Source organism: Tasmannia lanceolata, unplaced genomic scaffold (genome assembly GCF_043159265.1).
Source record: "Tasmannia lanceolata isolate RefF3 unplaced genomic scaffold, GAP_Taslan_0.1 ptg000008l, whole genome shotgun sequence".
NCBI classification, from domain to species: Eukaryota; Viridiplantae; Streptophyta; class Magnoliopsida; order Canellales; family Winteraceae; genus Tasmannia; species Tasmannia lanceolata.
In genome coordinates this window covers 27,562,485-27,582,608 of record NW_027518685.1, presented here as the reverse complement: position 1 = coordinate 27,582,608, position 20,124 = coordinate 27,562,485, and the positions used below count along the sequence as shown (strand labels likewise).

General features: G+C 39.1%; 1 protein-coding gene and 1 pseudogene across 2 annotated transcripts; one reads left to right on the top strand and one right to left on the bottom strand.

The window, feature by feature from the left end:
* The first annotated feature begins 791 nt into the window (after window positions 1-791).
* Window positions 792-5,610, top strand: LOC143882851 (putative xyloglucan galactosyltransferase GT19 pseudogene; annotated as a pseudogene). The gene is made up of 3 exons (XR_013252318.1): window positions 792-875; window positions 2,136-2,584; window positions 4,990-5,610. The product of XR_013252318.1 is annotated as a putative xyloglucan galactosyltransferase GT19 pseudogene (transcript).
* Window positions 5,611-6,464: 854 nt separating this feature from the next.
* On the bottom strand, window positions 6,465-18,607 carry LOC143885029 (BAG family molecular chaperone regulator 7-like). Its single transcript, XM_077388979.1, has 3 exons — window positions 17,749-18,607; window positions 15,376-15,669; window positions 6,465-6,949 (listed from the first exon to the last, which is right to left on the bottom strand). Exons 1-3 carry the CDS (start codon window positions 18,448-18,450, stop codon window positions 6,716-6,718), a joined length of 1,230 nt encoding a protein of 409 aa, XP_077245094.1. The 5' UTR covers window positions 18,451-18,607; the 3' UTR covers window positions 6,465-6,715.
* Between the last annotated feature and the right edge of the window lie 1,517 nt (window positions 18,608-20,124).

Here is a 20,124-nt window from a genome sequence, read left to right as displayed (position 1 = left end):
CTCCAAAAACTTAAGCTGTTGGAGAAAGGCGTTATTTATTTTTTATACTTTAACACTCCCCCACACGTGGCTCACTTGGCAAACACGTGGTGGCACATGTGGTCCCACTTTGAGCCGACTTTCGCATGTGGATTTTTGCTATCCGGGAGGCTTGAACTCGAGACCTCTTGGCTCGGCTCTGATACCATGTTAACACAGTACACTTGTTGTGGAATTTTCCCTCATTGCCTTTTGGTAGCACAAGGCTCTTTACTTATAGAGATAAGTACAGAGAGAAAATTACAAAAGATTACAAAGGATACAAAGAGATAATTACAAAAGATCAATCCAGTATGCCAAGTCATCCCAGATGTGTAGGACAGTTACAACTACACAGGATAAGGCCATATCTCTCATGATTTGGATATGGACGTATCTGTTGCATGATCCATCTCTTTAACACCTCCTTACACTACACCTTACACTACAATGCCCATTAGCGCTATTCTAAAGCAAGCAGCAAGCCTTATCACGCCCATGTTGGTATAGTATGTGCCTATGCTTCTATCCATTCCTATAGTTATGATGTAAGTTCCTAAGCTTGATTCAAGTAATAAGATGAGTTGACAGCTATAGAAGGTATGTAGGGAATTAGGGGCACAACAACAACATTTGAACTATACTGATAAGGACTAATCCCCTTACAACATACCCACCATGAGTATACCTTAATTAATCAAAATATGAAGTGTGTTTTCATAGATTGGATCCATCCTTTCGAATTTAGGACACTCCATCGGATTTTTTTGGCTATGTCGGGGTCACAATATGAAATAATTTCGAAAATTAAGATAACATCTAATGGATACAGTTCGGATCCAACTGTTTGTACTCAGGTCTTTTATATTAGCATTCGGATTCTTTGGATCCATAGGGCCGTCCGAGTTCATTGACAACCCTGCTATAAATGAATATATTCGTCAATTCCCTAAGCCACCCATCCATAGTAAAGATTTTTCCAGGTGGAATTTGATGATAAGATTTGCTAGGCAATTTCGTGGAAAGTCATTTCACGGATCACTTTTGCAGGAGACAGCAGGCAAACATGCTCACTTTTCAGCCGATTTTGTCTTATTCACTTTCCCACCAATCTCCTGGTAAGTAAGCCACTTCCTCAAATTTGCCTAATAAATCCCTTAAAATATATGATGATGCCACTTTGGCACATGGGCTTCCATACGCCGAAAGGAGTTAAGATAATGAGTTGGTTGGATCACACCGGTCCAAAACAAACAATCAACCTCGAACTCCACTTCCCAATTAAATAGAGTTCAATACCATCGGTATAGTTTGTAAGACCACGACGGATCCGTGAAGGCGTATTAGTAAAACACGAGCGAACAGGGTATTAATAAAACATGAGAAAGGGAATTTATATTCGAACTTTCATTCTTCGGGAAATGTTATCAGCACTACTATATTTTGATGAGGGCTGTCCTCACATTATTAAAAGTACTGTATGGCCCACACCATAAGATGATCCAAACCATCCATTAGATGTGCCACAGCCTAAATAGGTTGTGCCTCAAACATCATTTCCATAAGTTGATCCTAACCCTCCGATCTGAATGTTAGAGTGTTGATCCGAACCCTCTATAGATCGGACCGTATGCATATAAAGTAAGGCCGTTGTAGACAGGGGTACACTGCCACTTTACCCGTTAATAATACACTGCAAAACTGTGCCCTATATTCGCCTTAGTACAGTGACCTTCTGAAAGGGAGTTTAAATTCACACCCCTTTGAGCTGTACTGGTACTAGGGAGTGCGCATATCAAATAAATTCTGATTGGCGGACACTTTATCAATAGATGTACCGCCATGGTTTTAAATTTCGACCGGGGACCGAAACCGAAATTTGGCGAAATTTCGAATTTCGGCCCGTACCACTATCTTCTTCCTCTCTCTCTTTCTCCTTTTTCTTCTTAATTTTATCACTCCCCAACAAATTGAATCCGAACCCAAGCCCGAATGCACCGGCCGGCCGGTCCACATCCGAAAATTCCCCTTCATTTTCAACCTAGATCTCCTCTTAAACTGCTCAAACTACCCAATCTACGACAATTTTTGCCCTTACCTATCCAACCATGGCCTAGGCCAAAAAACCCATAACAAAAACCATAGTTGGTTCCGAATGGACCCATCCATGCTCGAACTCATTTTCCACCGTCGGATACTCGAATACCCTTGTCTCATATCGGACCCTCTCCGGGCCAACGCAATCTACCTCCCTTACTACGCCGGACTCGACTGCCTCCACTATCTTTACTGCGCTTACGTTAGAATCGCGCGCGCGGCCTTGGCAGGAGCAGGCGATTCCTTACCCGACTTCGTTCCACCCGGCGAATCTCGCCCGGCTCCAGTCGTGGCTCGCGCGGGTGCGCCGCACCCGGCGCACCACCCTTATGGTCTTTGCTGGTGGTGGGGTTGGGGTTTCTTCCTCGCCGAATATTCGACATAGTATTCGAGCCGAGTGCGAGAACAGCTCGAGCCTTTGCCAGGTCGTGGATTGCTCTAATGGCGTGTGGGAGCACGACCCAATTAGGTATTGTGAAACAATCCATTAGCTGTTAGAGGATTTTTTATATGGTGTAAGCCCATCTAGTCCAGTATTTTTTTAAAAAAAATCTTGTACACAGAACTTACACCGATCTAAACCGTCCATTTGATGGGCCACGGTCCAAAAAATCATAACCGATGAATGATATTAACCCTCCGATCTATAGAGGTTTCCATAATATACAGTTCCTCTATAGATCAGAAGGCTAGGGTTATCCTATGGACATAATGTTTTCGGCACAACGTAAATACGTTGCGGCAAAGTTGTGGCCCATCAAATGGACGGTTTGGATCATCCTATAGTGTAAACCGTACAGTACTTTTTGAAAATTCCTGATCCATACGGGCTCACGCAATATAAAATCTCGCTGTTGGAATTGATGTTATTTAATCAAAACCCAAGAGACCTGCAGTAAGGCTACCTTATGCCGCATGTGAAACAACCCAATTACTCTAAAAACTCAAAAAGATTGAACTGTTAGAATTGGTGTTATTTAATTAAAACCTAGACCTGGCAAGAAGTGACCCGGACCTGTGGGTCGACCTGCCTGCCCTTATTTTTCGAGTCAGGGTCACTTATTTGAAACCCGTTTGAAAACGACCTGTGGGTCCACCCGGTCCGGGTGGATCCGTGGGTGCCCCGGGTGCCCGTAGAGACGTGAAACAAGTTTTTATTTTTGACCTTTTTCCCGTAGTTTTTAGATTTTTATGCCTTTTTTCCTTAGTTTTTCTATAGAGGTACCTTACTTCAGTTGTTTTTCTAATTTGAAGCATCTTTGCCCTAATTTTTCTCCTAGACATGGTTTTAAATTTCGACTGAAATCCGAAATTTCGGTGGGGACCGAAACCGAAATTTTCCAAAATTTCATTTTTCACCATTTACCAAATTTCGGTCCGAAATTTCGTTTAAATGCCATTATTTTATTTTTTTTCAAGTGTTACAAAATTTCGGTCCAGAATTTCGAACCAAACTATCAAATTTCGGATTTCGCCGAAATTTCGGTTTTCAGTGGGGTCCAAAACGGTTACCGAAACCAAAATTTTAAACCATGCTCCTAGACATTACCCCATGATTATCATGAAGGGATTTGCTAGCGCCTTTGTAGAAAGCTACTTCCGTCCATCCTTTTGCATATGATGACAGCCACGTCAACGAATAAGAAAATCTGCCATAAATGGCTATCATCATATGATCACATGTAAAGGATGGGCGTGAAGTAGCCTTTTGCGAAGGTGGCTAGCAAATCCCTATAAAAGCAATAAAAATCTTTAAAAAATAGAAAAAAAAAAACAACGAAAATTCATTTTTAAAAAAAGGGTGACCCACGGGTCCACCCGGCCTGTACGGGTGGGGTCTGGATCAACCAATTAGTGATCCGTAAATTTCTGGGTCATTTTTTACCCGGCCCGTTTGACTCGGACCTGTACGAGTAGGGTGAACCCGACCCGGCCTGGCCCACCCGTTTGCCAGGTCTATCAAAACCTAAGACTTGCCCATAGGGATGTCAATGGATCTAGACAATCCAATAGACTATCCAAATCCGATGTTTAATAGACAGGACCTAGACACACTTCTAGGATCCATGGACATATTTCAGATCCCGATCATAAGATCCAAAAAAAATACCCATTATGTATTATTTTGAGGGTGTTTTTAGTAAAAATAAGCTATATCTATTTTTCGAGCGATTTCTATTTTTTAGTATCTTGTCATTCATCTGTCTCAAGACTTGAGACAGTCTCTTCTTTTCCTTTTCTAACCATTGACTTTAAGCGTTGCCGTTGCAACTCACCCTCGCCCTCTTTTGAGAATTTTAATTGTGTACAAATGTTTGTAGGACCCGCTAGGACACTCTGATGGACAGTCTGATTTGAAATGGACTGTGACTAAGACATGGGAAGTAGGATCTGAAGAACACTCCGAATCCGATCCGACCGATAAGAGATTTGCATGGATTGTGCCTGAGGCATAGGTGGATACGATCCGAAGTGAATATGTGGACACCCTACCTGCCTAGAGGCTATAGCTCTAATACCATGTGAAACAATCAATCACTCTTGATTACTCCAAAAGCTTAGGCCCTCAATGTGAGTGCCAGTGAGTGCGAAACCAATTATTGGACTCAAAATTACAATTAAATTTGAGTCTAATAATCAGTTTGGCACTCACAATCAGTTGTTATAATCTTAAACGAACATGGCCTTAAACTTGTTAGGCCATGTTCATTTAAGATTATAACAACTGATTGTGAGTGCCAAACATATTATTGGACTCAAAATTATGTTTAAATTTGAGTCCAATAATCGGTTTAGCACTCACAATTGGTCGTCATAATCTTAAACGAATAGGGCCTTAGATTTGGTGTTATTTTATCATTTATACTTCAACAGGTATATGCGCCCCATGCTACGAGCAAGCTTCTGCCTCCAACCGCCGGGGGACACCCCGACGCGACGGTCCACCTTCGATGGGCCGGATGCATACCGGTCTTCTTCGACGAGCTATCGGCGAAAATGCAGTATGGGTGGCATTTGCCCGCGGAGGAATACAGGGAGTTCTCGGTGTTTATACCGAAAGAGGAGTTGGTTTTTAAGGGTATGAAGATTGTGAACGTGCTGTTGGGGATTTCTAGGGCTGAGGTGAGGAGGATGAGGGAGAAGGTGATTGAGTTGTTGCCTAGGATTATGTATAGGAGGCACCGCGGAGTTCGGTGGGGCTGCGGACAAGGCAAGATGCTTTTGATCTCGCCATTGATGGTGCCATTAGTAGGATCAAGAGCAGATTGGAAGGAGGTACAGACCTGGTTCTAAGATGACGCAACAATTTATTTATTTTAAAAAAAATTCCCACTATAGAGTAGGAATAGACTAGAGATAAGAATTGTAACAGTTTTCATTTTTCTAATTTGATCTCATTTTTTTTTTTTGGTATTTTTTGTTTTTTGGGTTTGTATTGTGTACAAATAAATGCTGAAGTGGGTATTTATGGAAATCGAGTAATTAGTTGTGTTGTTTCAATGTTTATAAATGCTTTAATCGTGCATCTTTTAAGCTTCTTTTCCCTGTAAACTATTCTCGTTCTCTCTTTCTTTTTCATCCTGGTCTTCCAGGAAATGATATTAGCACTAGATTTTATATGGGGCATGTGCATGTAGATCACCGCCCTTAATATTTGATCCAACAGCAGCACACTTTTTAAGGTACAGATGCGGATCAAACATCAAGGGTGGTACTACCAACCCCGTCTAATGGGCATTCACGGTATAATTTCTCAGATTTAATAAGCATTCTCTCTCTTTTTTTACGCTTTTCAATTAGCTGTTAAAGGCTATTACATGACATCCCTCGTAAAGCTATTGAATATAAAAGAGCTTAGTCTTTGTCAAACAAGGGAGAGTAAACTCAGCCCTTCCCAACAAAGTGAAAGGCTGATTTCTCTGAGAAAATACCTAGGTTGAGACTGAAAGAGCGCTGCATTTATTGAACTGATAATTAGAAGAAGCTGAAAGTTAATGCCCCCCTGCTAGGGCCTTTTAATGTCATGAAAATAATGTTGAGTTTAGTGAATGATTAGTTTGGTAAATAATTGTGCCTAGAAAATGATTAAGTCAAGCCTAGAAGTGATTAGTCTAAACCTAAGAATTGGAAATTTTCAGAATTTTTAAGTCACGCAGATTTGATTAGGGCAATTCCCATTCTCCTGTTTCTGCCCATTGTCAGAGGAGAATGAAAATGGTCATTGAACATTTGAACACGACCTAAATTTTTCAAAAGTTTGGTTGGCAATCAGGGTAAAAGGAAAGGGGCTCTGTATATCAAATATCCCTCGTTATAAAGACCATTACTTTGTAGAGGAAATCAGAGGATTAAAAAAAAGATGCTACATTACTTCAATACAAACAGGCCTAGAGCATAAGTAGCCATTCCCTCAAAGTTCTAGTTTTCAACCCAACATCTAATATTCTTAAAAAGCCTACTGCACCTGCTACTCTCTACATAGTCTTCTACCCCATAATATTAAGAAGCTACAGAACACATTCTCGTAAAAGTCCTTTAGTATCATCACCAGATAAGGGGAAAGAAGAGAATAGTAACAGCCAAAACATGACTAGGTTCTTCACAAGCAGGCCTCAAAGGCATTGCTCCCGTTGTCTTCTGCATCAAGCATCTGTACGACCTCAGCCACCCCCAACGCCATTTCCTTCCGGACAGAACTGCTCACTGGCAGATCAAACTTCCTCCTCTTCAAAGAACCCAACTTCCCAGGCGGCTGCGGGTCCACCACATCGAGCATTGCCTCCAGCTCACCCACCATTGATCTCCTTGCGGCTCGAACCATATAATCAGGTCCCTAAAGTGCGACAATTACTCAAATGCATTATTAGGAAGACGTAGAACATCATGATAATTCAGTAAAATCTGCAAATCACTTGCTATTAACAGCTGAAAACCTCAGATTACATTCTGTTTCATGTAAAGTTTCAGTAACTTCAGTATAATCTTGCTAGAAGAAATGAGCTTAATCCATCACTCTTTTTTTTTTGTGATAAAGGTAACTTTATTGATATGAGGCAGCCATACACGTAGGTAGAGGGAGGGGGCAAGGTGTCCCCTCACCCAAGACAAGTTACAAATATAAAATAAAAGGGAATAACAAACCTTCTAATCCAAGCCTAAATAGCATCAAATACAAATAAGCAACTTTCTTCCACACGACTGCCATCCACTCCGGCCTTCACAATTTCATCAGCTTTTTCTTTAGCGGACCTCATAAGCTTTTTCGTTAGATATGTGAGAAACACGGGTGAATGAACTTACAACAATCTCAAATTCCCAAAATGATATTAGAGAGTTTCTAAGGACATCACCTCTCGCCCAAGAAATGATGTTGGATGAATCACCTTCCACTATTAAGGGTTCAACAAGATGGGTAGCGTACCACTTAAGACCATGCAATAAAGCCCTTGCTTCTGCCTCATTAGTTTCACATATTCCAACAGGGCAGGAATAAGAGAATATGGCATTACCCTCTGAATGGCAGGTAAGTCCATCAATACATGCGCGCCCTGTTTGCCTTCTAGCACTTTCGTCTATTATCCTGGCCAAGCCTTTTTTTCTTTTTCTTCAAAGATTCTCCTGTTTCTCTCTCACCAAATATGCCATATAATCGTATGAGGTATCATTCTCCTCGGTCATTGGAAATTTATCATAAATTCAGTAGAATTAATAAACATGGTTAGAGCCCTAGAGGTCCATGCAGAGCATCGAATATGAGGTATGCCACCTTCAAGTTTAGATTGCCTTTCTCTTATTGCTCACAGCAATGTGAGGAAAAATAAAGAGGAGGTTGCATCATCGTTGGCGTGGAACAAGTTTCTTATTTTTTAATTTGTATTTTTGTTATTTTATTTGTAGTATTTTTTTAGGGCATCAAATCTTGTTCTTTTGGCTTGATTTTAGTGTTTTTATAAAGGTTTTTCGATTACCTATCTAAAGAGCCCAAGATTATGAGAATTGGACTTGATTTGGCTAAGTTATAGGCAATTTTATCTATTACGGGATTACTATTTTAGGTATGTTTTAATCAAGTTTTACTGTTTTAGGTTTTATTTATGTTATTTTAGATGGACGGCTAAGATTAGTTGCTTAGGCCGTAAGTTAGATTTTAGGGTTTCTCTTATTATAAATAGATGTTATGAAAGTAATGTAATCAACGTTGATTATTGAATGAAAAATTTGCCTTTAGGCTTTTAGTTTTTTGAGAACTTTTGGTTGCTTGGATTAGCGCCCGCAAGAGTATTTTCAAGTTTCGCTCTGAGAAACTTGACTTCAACGGTGATCGAAGTATTCTATTCCCTACTACGGTATTTGAAGGTCCCCTTTTCCGTTTATTTTATCAATCTTGCATCAGCTACTACGCAACGAAGAGCGTCCAGATTTTTGGACTGCGTCAGTTGGTATAAGAGCTGACTCCTTCCTTGGGTTGGAGAAAAAGTTTGGTAGCAAAGTTTGCGTGGATTCGTGATGGCTACAGTTTATCTTCTATCACTTCAGAGAAGAGTTATCGAATGCCAAGATTGGGGGCTAACACCAGACTTAAAATCGTTTTATTATTACTTGGAGCACGAAATCATAAATTGAGAATCCCCACCAATATATGATGAATACTCAGAAGACGGATTTTTAATCGTTGCTAAAAGTTCAGATGATGACCAATTTATTTCTTATGGTGATGACGTGATTAGTGAATCACTTGAAGCAATAATTGATGCGCCCTATGAAATCTTTAAGAGGAATGCTAAGGTCAAGCGATTAAATAGCTGCTTGAACCTAGTCGGGCTGCGATTGGATAAAAAATGGCCATGTTGGTGTTTATTGATATACAAAATCCTTCAATTAACAACTATGGTTAGAAGAGAATCCCTATTTAGTCGGTTCCACTACTTTTTCTCTTCGTTTAGTTTTTTCCTTAACGAGTTACCTTCTAGTAATTGCATTTTTTCGCTTCATTGCTTTTCTTGGTGGGTCCCACTGATATTTTGTTGCTTTTATTTCCTTAATTTACCAAAATTACGCTTACAACAACCATCAAAATGATGCCCATCATCAATTCAAGAACTTTAAAATATCAGTGGATTACTGGCTATTTTAGTTAACTACAGAAATTACATGGTGCCGGCTCCGGCATGCACGAGCGCCATAAAAAACTGTGGGGCCACATTTATTAGGTGATCCAAACCTTTCATTTGTTGGACCCTGACGTAGATGGGTCCAAGAAAATTTTCTCCGTAGGTTATTATTCCTAACCTTTTGATTTGTCAAAGTTTCAAATGGATGGTGCAGTATAAAAACCTCCACAGATTGGAGAGCTAGGATCATTCTTCCTGCACCCTATCCATATCAGGGTCCAACAAATGAACAGTTTGGATCACCCAAAAAATGTGGGCCCCACTGTTTTGACCGAAGGGGTGCACGGGAGCAGGCACCATATAATTTCTCACCAGAAATCAATTTGACTGTCAATCCAGACCATTGCTTCTTTGCTTTCTCACTGCCCATTTGACAGCCACAATTTGGATGGTTAGAATACTTCCCTTGAGAGTGAAATTTACTGTAAAATCCAATACCAACCCAAAAAAGAACAGCAAAAGATCAAGAAAATTATGCTTCCTAAGTTTAGTCTGACGGAGCAGAATGACTCTGTGCGCCTTATTCCATAGATGAAGATTCTAGTTCAAATTGTTTTGGGCTACATTAATTGTTTTCCTTCTTTCACCGTATTCAACTATCAATGGAATTCCTCGGTTTCAAATCTTTACCTTGATTTTGTCTTTCTTCTCCTTCTTCTAAGTTCTTCAATGTGTTCCTCTCAATCGCATTCTTAGTTTGCACTCTATTTTTCCGTTTTTGTTTTTGTATCTTTAATTGGTTTTGCGGGATCTTTAACTACAATTAAAGCACTCTAATATTTTTAGACTAAAACAATGCCAAGCTGGCGCCATCAAAGTCAACTTTAGAAATATAAAAAGTAGTGGGAACAAAAAAAATGCAATTACTAGAGTTAAATAAGGTATCTCATTAAAGAGGGAAACTAAACAAAGAGAAAAAGTAGTGCAACTGACTAAATAGGGATTCTCTTCTAACCATAGTTAATTGAAGGATTTTGGATATTAATAAACGCCAACATGGTGGTTTTTTATCCAATCACAAACCGACTAGGTTCAAGCGGCTATTTAACCGCTTGACCCTAGCATTCCTCAATCTTTAATGGAGAAACAAGAGAAATTGGATCTGACAACATATTAGGTGAATTAATGGAGATTGAAGAAATTGATGAATGGAATAATATTATATCAATTTCTTCATCAAATTATATTGATCCATTTTTATTGGATGTTATGCCAAAACCTACGGCGAATATTTATGAATTCAAGGCGGTTTAAGTTCAAGATAGATTATATTTTCTTCTTCGGAATTATGAAGCAAGATTTGATCTTCGACAGATTCAATTGATGAATGTTCTTCGACACTTTAAAACTCGAGGACGAGTTTTTTTGAACCAGGGGAGTATGAAGCGGACGAAAATCACCAAGAATAGTTCGGTTCGTTGGCGTGGAACAAGTTTCTTATTTTTTAATTTGTATTTTTGTTATTTTATTTGTAGTATTTTTTATGGCATCAAATCTTGTTCTTTTAGCCTGATTTTGGTGTTTTTAGAAAGGTTTTTCGATTACCTATCTAGCCCAAGATTACGTGATTTGGACTTGATTTGGCTAAGTTTATAGGAAATTTTAGGATATGGTAAGTGTCTACTACGGGATTACTATTTTAGGTAAGTTTTAGCCAAGTTTTATGTTTTATTTATGTTATTTTAGATGGACGGCTAAGATAAGTTGCTTAGTCCGTAAGTTAGATTTTAGGGTTTCTCTTATTATAAATAGATGTTATGAAAGTAATGTAATCAACGTTGATTATTGAATGAAAATTTTGCCTTTAGGCTTTTAGTTCTTTGAGAACTTTTGGTTGCTTGGATTAGCGCCTACATGAATATTTTTAAGTTTCGCTCTGAGAAACTTGACTTCGACGGTGATCGAAGTATTCTATTCCCTACGACGGTGTTCGAAGGGCCTCTTTTTCGTTTATTTTATCAATCTTGCATCTACTGCTACGCAACGAAGAGCGTCCAGATTTTTGGATTCCGCCCCCCCCCCCCCCCCCCCCCCTCTCTCTCTCTCAAACTAAAGTAAATCATTCATTTAAAAGACCAAGATACACTGTCTCATCAATCATTTTAAAATGAAAAAAAAATACCTTTAAAATAGTCAGTTCCTCCCATCCATCTCCTCTACCTTCTCACATCCCATTCTCTCACATCTCCAACATTCACTTCTTGACAACCATTTAATAAACATCCCGCCAGCAAATGCAATGCAATGATACTGATGTCTGATTTGCTCTTGATTACCTCAAAATTTGAACACAATCTCGTCTGAAGTCGTATGAGACTTTCATTCCCCATGGCTATCGCAATGCATTTCACATAAACAACAATCTAACCATGGCAATAACAAAAGATTTGTGAGATTTTGTGTGAGAGAAAGGGGTGTGCCTCTCTCTTTGATTAATCCTTAAAACCCCCTTTCCTTTTGGTTAATCCTTAAACCCCTCCACCCAAACACACTAACTAATCAACCTAGACCTTTCCCTACCAACGAACTTCCCAGAATTCATTAAACTCCAACCTTCACCATACTACTGCCCAGAGACCAGGTATCTGCAACCGATATACCCATCTTGCCATATCCCTATTAACCGACCTTTAACTTGTTGATTAAAATAATATGTTGCAGCTTTACAACTGTTACAGAAATATAATATCAGCATCTCACCGTTCCTATCACGCCCAGTATGTTTTCAAACACAGACCTCCTTTAAAACTCTTACCATCACCCTGGAGTTGCTCTGTATCGATCTTCTCTAAATCCTATGAATCACAGCTCCTGCCAATCAACCCCGTAGCTAACCTGTGCCTGTAGTTTCCACTTCTTTGGATCATTCCACCATAATCACCTAACCCCGCCCTTTACGTCACCCCTAAGTTCATTGGTTTCCTTGTAAGTGTTCAACACAATAGGAACACAAGCGACGGATCTTGGCGATCCAACTTTGAGAAATCAATAACTAATAATATGGATTGAATTGAAACAGTGAAAAGAACATACCATAAGCCATGAATGGTTTTTCTACACACAATAAGGAATTCCGCTTTGGTTTCTCCTTACTCCACAACCGACGGTGATGGAGACTATTTGTCTCTTCTATTTGACGTGGATTCGCAGATATTTAGAAACGGAATTGGTGTGTACATGCAGGGACCGAAGAGAACTTTATATATTTATGAGAGAAGGGATGTAACTCCTCATCACGTTGATCCTTCTCTCAAACATCTCTTTACAAATACACATTTTTCTAATACGCCCTTTCACAATAAAGGGATACGTCTATACTTCAAACATTTAACCAACTGAAACGATCTAGGCCGTCGATTAATATTACTCCTACTTATTTTAAGATATATCCATTATTCTGTGACAATTCCTTAAAATCTAACACAAAGAGTACTTGATGAAACTTTCTGTTCAATTGTCGGAAAGCCTACTCTAAACTTTAAGCAGACCCCTCAAGTCCACAGCCTACGTGCCTCTTTCCTTAGCCTCAAAACCTTCAGGCTATAAGTAACCTCAAACAGGTCACCTTTTAAGAAAGTCACTTTTATATCCATTTATTGTAACTCTAGATCACAACAAGTCACAAACTTCATGACCATTCCAAAAGAATCTTTCTTAAAACATGAGAACAACTATTCTTATTGTTTGATTCCGAGTGAAGCCTTTTGCAATCAATTTTTCTTTTTATCTCTCAATTCCACCTATGAAGTCTCTCATGGTCGTAAAGACCCATATACAGCCTAATGGCTTGACTCCCAAGTCTTCAACATTGTTTCATTGAGAGTGATATATTCAGTCAGTTCTATGGTCCTAGGATTGATTTATCATAGGAGCAGATAAAGAGGTTCCCTAATAGTTCTGCAATTGGGGGTCTATTGAATGTTTAAATCTGCACCTATCTAGGTATAACCTATATGGTGGGCAAATTTAGAAAGTATCAATGTTATTTATATATGGATCATTGGAAATTTGCCAAAAGATTGTACATTGTCTGTAAGGGGCTAAATGTTTAATGCTCACATACAGTAGATGAGATCAGCCTCGTGTAATTAGTTAATCTCACTCCGACTTTTTGTTGTTGTCGGGACATCTAGATTTCTGCTTTGAGATGTTTATGCAGAAAGTCCTAAATTGTGGAAGAATGTCAAATTGACACTATCTGTTGCTTCCACTTTAGGTTCGGAGTTTATTTTCTATTTTAAGGTCTTATATTATTATGCCTTATAGTTACGGAATTCCGTCTCAGGGTTTTATCTTGTTGATAGTTAACAAGTTACTGAGAATGTGTTGTGATAATTCTGTTGCGGTTTTACAATTCTAAGAACGACAAATCAAGTAATGGGTCAATGTGTTGACATATTATCGTGAGGAAGTTATGTCAGAATCAATGTGTATCTGTGGAGTACATAAGCACCGCACTTATATTGGCGAATCCTTTGACTGAGAGCTTGTCACCAAAGCTCTTCAGAGAGCATGTAGCGCGCATAAAGTTGGTTGACACTTTTGATAGCCTGTGACAGTGGGAGATATACTGTTGTGATCACATTGTATTTTATGATTCTGATATATATTATGATTATTTTCTACCGCTCCATTTTGTGCACATTATGCAAATGGATTGTTAGTAAGAGGTCGAATGTCTGTATGACTGTTTTGGACCATATTTACATCTTATGTGTTTACATTCATGTTCATAAAAATTAATGACGATTTAACCGTGGGGTAGGCTATTGGGTAGAGTTAGTGACCCAATGGTTACACGATTCATTATTGGTGGTTTTTGCTGAACGAAATGTTGTATTTATTACATAACTGACTTAAAGGTATGATCTTTATGTATGGCACAAAGATCTTGCTGGCCAAGTGGGAGAATGTTAGGATTTAATCCTAACTGTGGATGTGGCCTTTGCAAGATTGATGGCCTAGATCCTTTCAGTTGGTTAAGTGTTTAAAATATAGACGTATCCCTTTATTGTGAAAGAGCGTATTGGAAAAATGTATATTTGTAAAGAGACGTTTGAGAGAATGATCAGCGTGATGAGGAGTTGCATCCCTTCCCTCAAACATCTATAAAGTTCTCTTCGGTCCCAGCTTGCACACACTAATTCTGTTTTCAAATCTCTGCAAATCCACGTCAAAGAGAAGAGGAAAACAGTCCTCATCACTGTCTGTTGTGGAGCAAAGAGAAACCAAAGAGGAATTCCTTACTGTGTGTAGAAAAATCATTCTTGGCTTTTGGTATGTTCTTTTCACTGTTTCAATTCAATCCATATTATTAGTTTGTGATTTATCATAGTTGGATCACCAAGATCCGTCGCTTGTGTTCCTATTATGTTGAACACTTACATTCCTTACCCTAAAACCCCTTCCATCCTAATTCCTGTTGACTGTAATTAAGTTCCCTAATCCCATACCATAACCATCCACTTTACAGTCTGAAACAGTCCATAAATCTTTGTAGGATTTTGCCCAGACCTATCTTTATTTTATCCAAGTGTTACAAATGTCCAAATCCTTAGATCCCATACCTTAACCGTCCACTTTACAGTCTAAAACAGTCCATAAATCCCCCAAGGATTTTGCCCAGACCTATCTTTATTTTATCCAACTGTTACAGACCTGTCCAGATCCGTCACTTCTGAGTTCTGATAAACAGCCATAACAGCACTAATTTTAGAGTTAAAAAAACTCTTCCTTATATCCATTTATACCCTAGGCTTTGGTTGTTACACATCTGTGGTATCGAACTGCATGGGTAGTGAACCGTTGGTACCCGTCATACATATCAGGGGGATAACGGGAGAATGAGATTAACAGAGGGAGGCAACAGGTTAGGGATAAAAAAACACAAGGTTTCAATCACTTTAAGGCTCCATTGGGTTGCCTACCTTCGGTGGAAAGTAAAGAGAAAAGGCCAGATTGAATGGTCACAATGAAGGCATCCGAGGTGAAACATGGGGCACAAATATCAGCTACTGGAGAAGAAAAAGACGTAAAATAGCAAGCAACATCATTTTGTGGGAAGTAAAGAGATGAGCATTGAACTTACCTCAATTGCATCTACAGTGAGGAGCAAAACAATGATTTTCTCAGAGAATCTCTGGCGTTCTTCGGCATCACATGCAATGCGCCTCCGATAAGAGAAATTTGTGAACAGGGCCCTCAGCTCCTTCAACTTGGCTTTGGCCACGGCCAGATCTCGTAGACCCCGGAGTGTCTGAGATCGACGGACCAGATGAGCTCTGAAGCTCACCTGAATTATCATTGCTGCATCTTGCGGTGATAATTCCTTGTTCTTACCCTTGATAGTCCTAACAGCCGCAGCCCTCTTCCTAGCAAACACCTTTACCACCAAAAAACAGAAATATCAAAACCAAAAACAAAACTCAGCTCTTCCAATAAAGTCAACAGGAAACTACTGCAACCCAAAAGATATACACAGAAATTACAATAAATAATTTAAATAAATGTAACTATGCAAACAAGTAAACAACTAAGTTGTCAAATTCAGGAATATCACGGTGAATCATTTTATTGGATGTACATATAATTGTAATTGCCTTATCTACCAAAAAAAAAACGCAATTGCCTTATCTAGTCACCAACAATCAGTTCTAGGCCTCCTCCGCATTCACGCACAACGGGAATCCATTTCTACACTCTCCAAATCATTCATTAGTTTCTTATCACAAATGTACAGGTCAATTTGGAATTGCACTTGGAGGGCTAGCAGGAACCAAGGTCAAAGGTAACTTGAAAATCAGGCAGGTGTGCATATCAGTTGTCCCATTTTCCAAATTACTCAAGTACGCATCTCAAGTTATTTCAGATTTTAAGAAATCAATGTTCACTCAAACCGGGCCTAGTCTTGATCAAATCAAGTCACCCATCCCAGATTTTTCCCTGAATAGTTCTCAACCTCAGAAACTTCAGAGTGTGACACTATATCTACATAGATTTTCTCACTGAATGTCCGAGCTAAGTGATTAAACGCAAAATCCTCAATGCTTCCCTTAAAAATGCTTATATTATATATTCATTGTCCAAGCGAACAGACTGCATTTTAACCCAACCCACATAAATTTTTCTGTTGTTTTATTAGATACATCAGATCCATACTTAGCTCGATGATTTAGAACATGAGATAGTGGCTAGTATTTTCAATTTTCTCTTAACATAGCCAAGCTTTCTTCTTTTTAGAAGAATTTGTTGCCATATGTAAAATATTTGCGAATATTTATACCACATTATAATATAGCATTATAAAATATATAATGATATATAGAATCCTTCAGTACATCTAAACCATAGAGTTGGTACATCTCTCCTAAGAAGGTCCAATGCCTGAAAATAGTTCAGATCGGGTGATCCCGACCGTCCGATTAAAATCGCATAAAAAAGTCAGTACAAGATTGAAGCATCAACGACCCAGATTTAACTCAACTAAGCCTTTGTCCCAACCTAGTTGGGGTCAGCTAATGAATAGTTTACTCTGGCTCAAATTGACTAAGTCTACTCTTGACACTAGTTGGGTTCGTCTACATGGATCATTTTCTTCCATTCTATCCTATCCAAGGTCATGTTCTTCTTTATGTTCCTAGCCCTCAAGTCTTTCCTCATTGTTTCTACCCAAGTTGTTTTCGGTCTGCCCCTACCTCTTTTTACTCCATCAACTTGGCACAAGTCACTTCTTCTCACTAAAGCATCCAAAGGCCTACGTTGGATATGCCCAAACCATCTTAAGCAGTGCTCTCTCATCTTCTCCTCAATTGGTGCCACCCCACCTTTTTAAAGATGTCTTCATTTTTAATTCGATCTAACCTTGTGTGGCCGTACATCCATCTAAGCATTTGCATCTCCGCTACACTCATCTTATGCACATGCTGCTTCTTGGTGGTCCAACATTCCGAGCCGTACAGCAACGACCCAGATTTAATGCCTACAAAAAAGCTATTGAATACATGGTTAAAATGGTTAAATCACAGCTTAGGAATAGTTTGGCTAGGAAGCATGGTAGTACAATGAATGGTATTTAATAACTATAGTGAAATCTATAAGATAGTTAATAGTTGCTCATGAAAGGTTTTATGGGCAGAAATTGAGTCTGACTTTAAGCCCGTTTATAATGTAGAATTTTCCTGGAAAAGTTAGGAAAGGATAATAAACTTTTCAAGAATTTCCAGTTTGTCCATTGTTTGACTATACATGAAAAGGAATTACTTGCACCAGCACTGTTTCAGAGGAAACACTATTTATGATGACATGCACATTCCTTTAAATAAGCGTTAACATTGTCATTCCCTTCTAAATCGCGCAAAGAAAAAAATTTGAAGGAAAAAAAAATTTGAAGGAAATGTTTTTCCTGAAATCCAAACAGGGCCTAAAGAAATTTAGTGATAATAGTAAATAAGCCATCAACAACCTGTTTTACAGCAAGACCTGCTGGATCCGTATCTTCAATCTCCACCACACGTGTAGTCCCTGAACCCTTCTCAACCACACGTGTGGCACCGGAACACTTCCCCTTCGACTCCTTCTTCGCCTTTTCCGGCTTGCCGACGGCCGGAGCCGACGACGCCTTCAACGTATACGTGTGCGAGATCGGAGCGTTCTTTCCTTTCCCTTTAATCTCAGCCGTCCATTTATAGTTCTTTTCCACTCCCTCATTCCCACACCCTTCTTTTTTCCCGCCTTTGATCTCAGTCGTCCATTTGTACTTCCGATCAATCCCGTCCTTCTCAGCTCCTTTAATCTCGGCCTGCAAAGAATACTTCCGATCTCGACCGTCGATTTTCGGGATCAACACCCGATCAAACCCTAACTCGAGAGCTGAAACCCTATCAGAGAGATTTCGAAGGTAAAAATCTGTTTCCTTACGATCCTGGATCTTCTTGATCTGGATCAGATCTATGGCGCTCTCTAATACTTCGAAATGCGAAGGAGGAGGAGGAAAGACGCATTGTAGAGATAGATCAAAGGGGTTAGGGTTTAAGAGATCGAGAGCAAACCCTAGCTCATTTTCTAGCTCTGAAAATGGGGAATACAAAGGGGTTTTGGTGAAAGTTTCTTTGTATAAGAAAGCTGAGGTAGGTTCGAGAAGCTCAAATCTCTTGAATATACTCATTGTTCAAGGAGAATCGGATTACAGAGAAAATGAAAGAGAAAGGCAAAGACAAGAAGCGGAGTAAAAGGGTTTTAAAAAGAACTGGGGGCTAAACAGCGTTAAAGTTAAAAGTCTGCCCCCAATTCACGTTACCAGGGGGCGCATTATCCTATGGGGGGCGAAAATATCATCTTCGAAATTTTTTAAAAAAAAGAAACAGCTTGGAAACGTGGTTTTTAATTTTTATCATCAGTAAGAAGGAAACGAATAAATGAATGATCAATGGCGAACGCCGCGTAAGGAATTAAGGATAAGGATGCCTTGGGTCATTTTCGAAATTGCTGTTTTGATATTGCCACTCCTAGTTTGAGGGGGTGTTTAGATATCTGACTTGAAATGACAAAGATGCCCTCACAATGAGTATAATCCGAAGAGCATTTCCGACCTGCTGCTTTGTAGATAAGTGCATTAGTAAGGGTTATTTCCGTGTTTTCGAACAATTATTCAAGCACATAAAAACAAAATCAGAAAAGACAAGTCACTACTATTGAATACGAGTTTGGCAGGGATAATTCAGTAGGAACATGGTTGAATCAGATTTTCTAGAATCCGAGGCCTTTGAAATTTATTTATAAATGGTGTTCATTGAATTTGACAAATATACCCTTTACGCATGGGGAAATAATGCTGAGAAGGTATGGGTAATTTTGTCTTTCAACTTTCAATAAAGATGCTTTCGGTTCTAGTCTTTGGAGGTCAAACCTTGAACAATTTAAAAGCTCCGAAAGAGAGAAAAGCATGAGGTTTTACTAAAGCAAGAGGTTTAAAGTAAGTTAACAAGATATGCTAGCGACCATCGTGGAAGGCATTTTGCGAATGTAAGAGCAGCCACACAGGCTCAGATTTTGTCTTATTCTTTTAATCCATCCGAGGTGGCTGCTCTCACATGCAACAGCCTATCCCTGAAATGCCTTCTGCGATAGTCCCTAGCAAATCCCATAGTATAGAGCTTAGGATGTTAGCAAAAGATCTGAAACGTGGAAAGGTCCTTAAGCCACAAAGTAAGGCATCTCAGGTCGGTGCCAGGTGTGCTTATCAGCTGGCACATTTGTCTTATTATATTTTCGGACATTTTATATGATGTGTGCGCGTGAGGTCATTAATTTTCACAAAATACAGTGGGGCCACTTCTTAGGATGATCCAAACCGTGCAAAAAAATGGGTGACACAAAAGAAAACAACAATCAATGTCTGAGAAAATTGAAAAAATAAGTTCACCTCTGAAAATCGGATCATCTCTCACAAAAAAGACTCGCAGAAAATCGGATCATCTCTCACAAAAAAGAAGAATCGGGGTCCTAAATCACAAGAAAAATAAATACCTTGATGAGTTGAGTTGTCAAAAAAATCAAGTCGACTCACAAAAACTTAGGTCGAATAAAAAAATATTGAGACAATTACTGTCACTACCCAAACCGTCACCACAACCTAGAACTTGACAAGATGTTGTTGCGTTTTTCATCGAAGAGAACCCACTTAAATTACGAAGCAAATAAATATGTGAATAAAAGAAACAAATAATCAAGAGAGCAATCACACAAGAGAACACCAAGATTTATGTGGAAAACCCTCCAATGAAGAGGAAAAAACCACGGGGCGAATCCGACGAAATATCCACTAATCAAATAAGTAATA

What these genes read in the sequence shown, in the direction of transcription:
- LOC143885029 (XM_077388979.1), bottom strand. Translation starts at nt 18,450, where the DNA reads ATGAGTATATTCAAGAGATTTGAGCTTCTCGAACCTACCTCAGCTTTC. An exon ending in CAGGTCTTGCTGTAAAACAG is followed by an intron (nt 15,670 to 17,748) that starts GTTGTTGATGGC and finishes TTGGTGGTAAAG; the next exon opens with GTGTTTGCTAGGAAGAGGGC. An exon ending in TCACTGTAGATGCAATTGAG is followed by an intron (nt 6,950 to 15,375) that starts GTAAGTTCAATG and finishes GTCGCACTTTAG; the next exon opens with GGACCTGATTATATGGTTCG.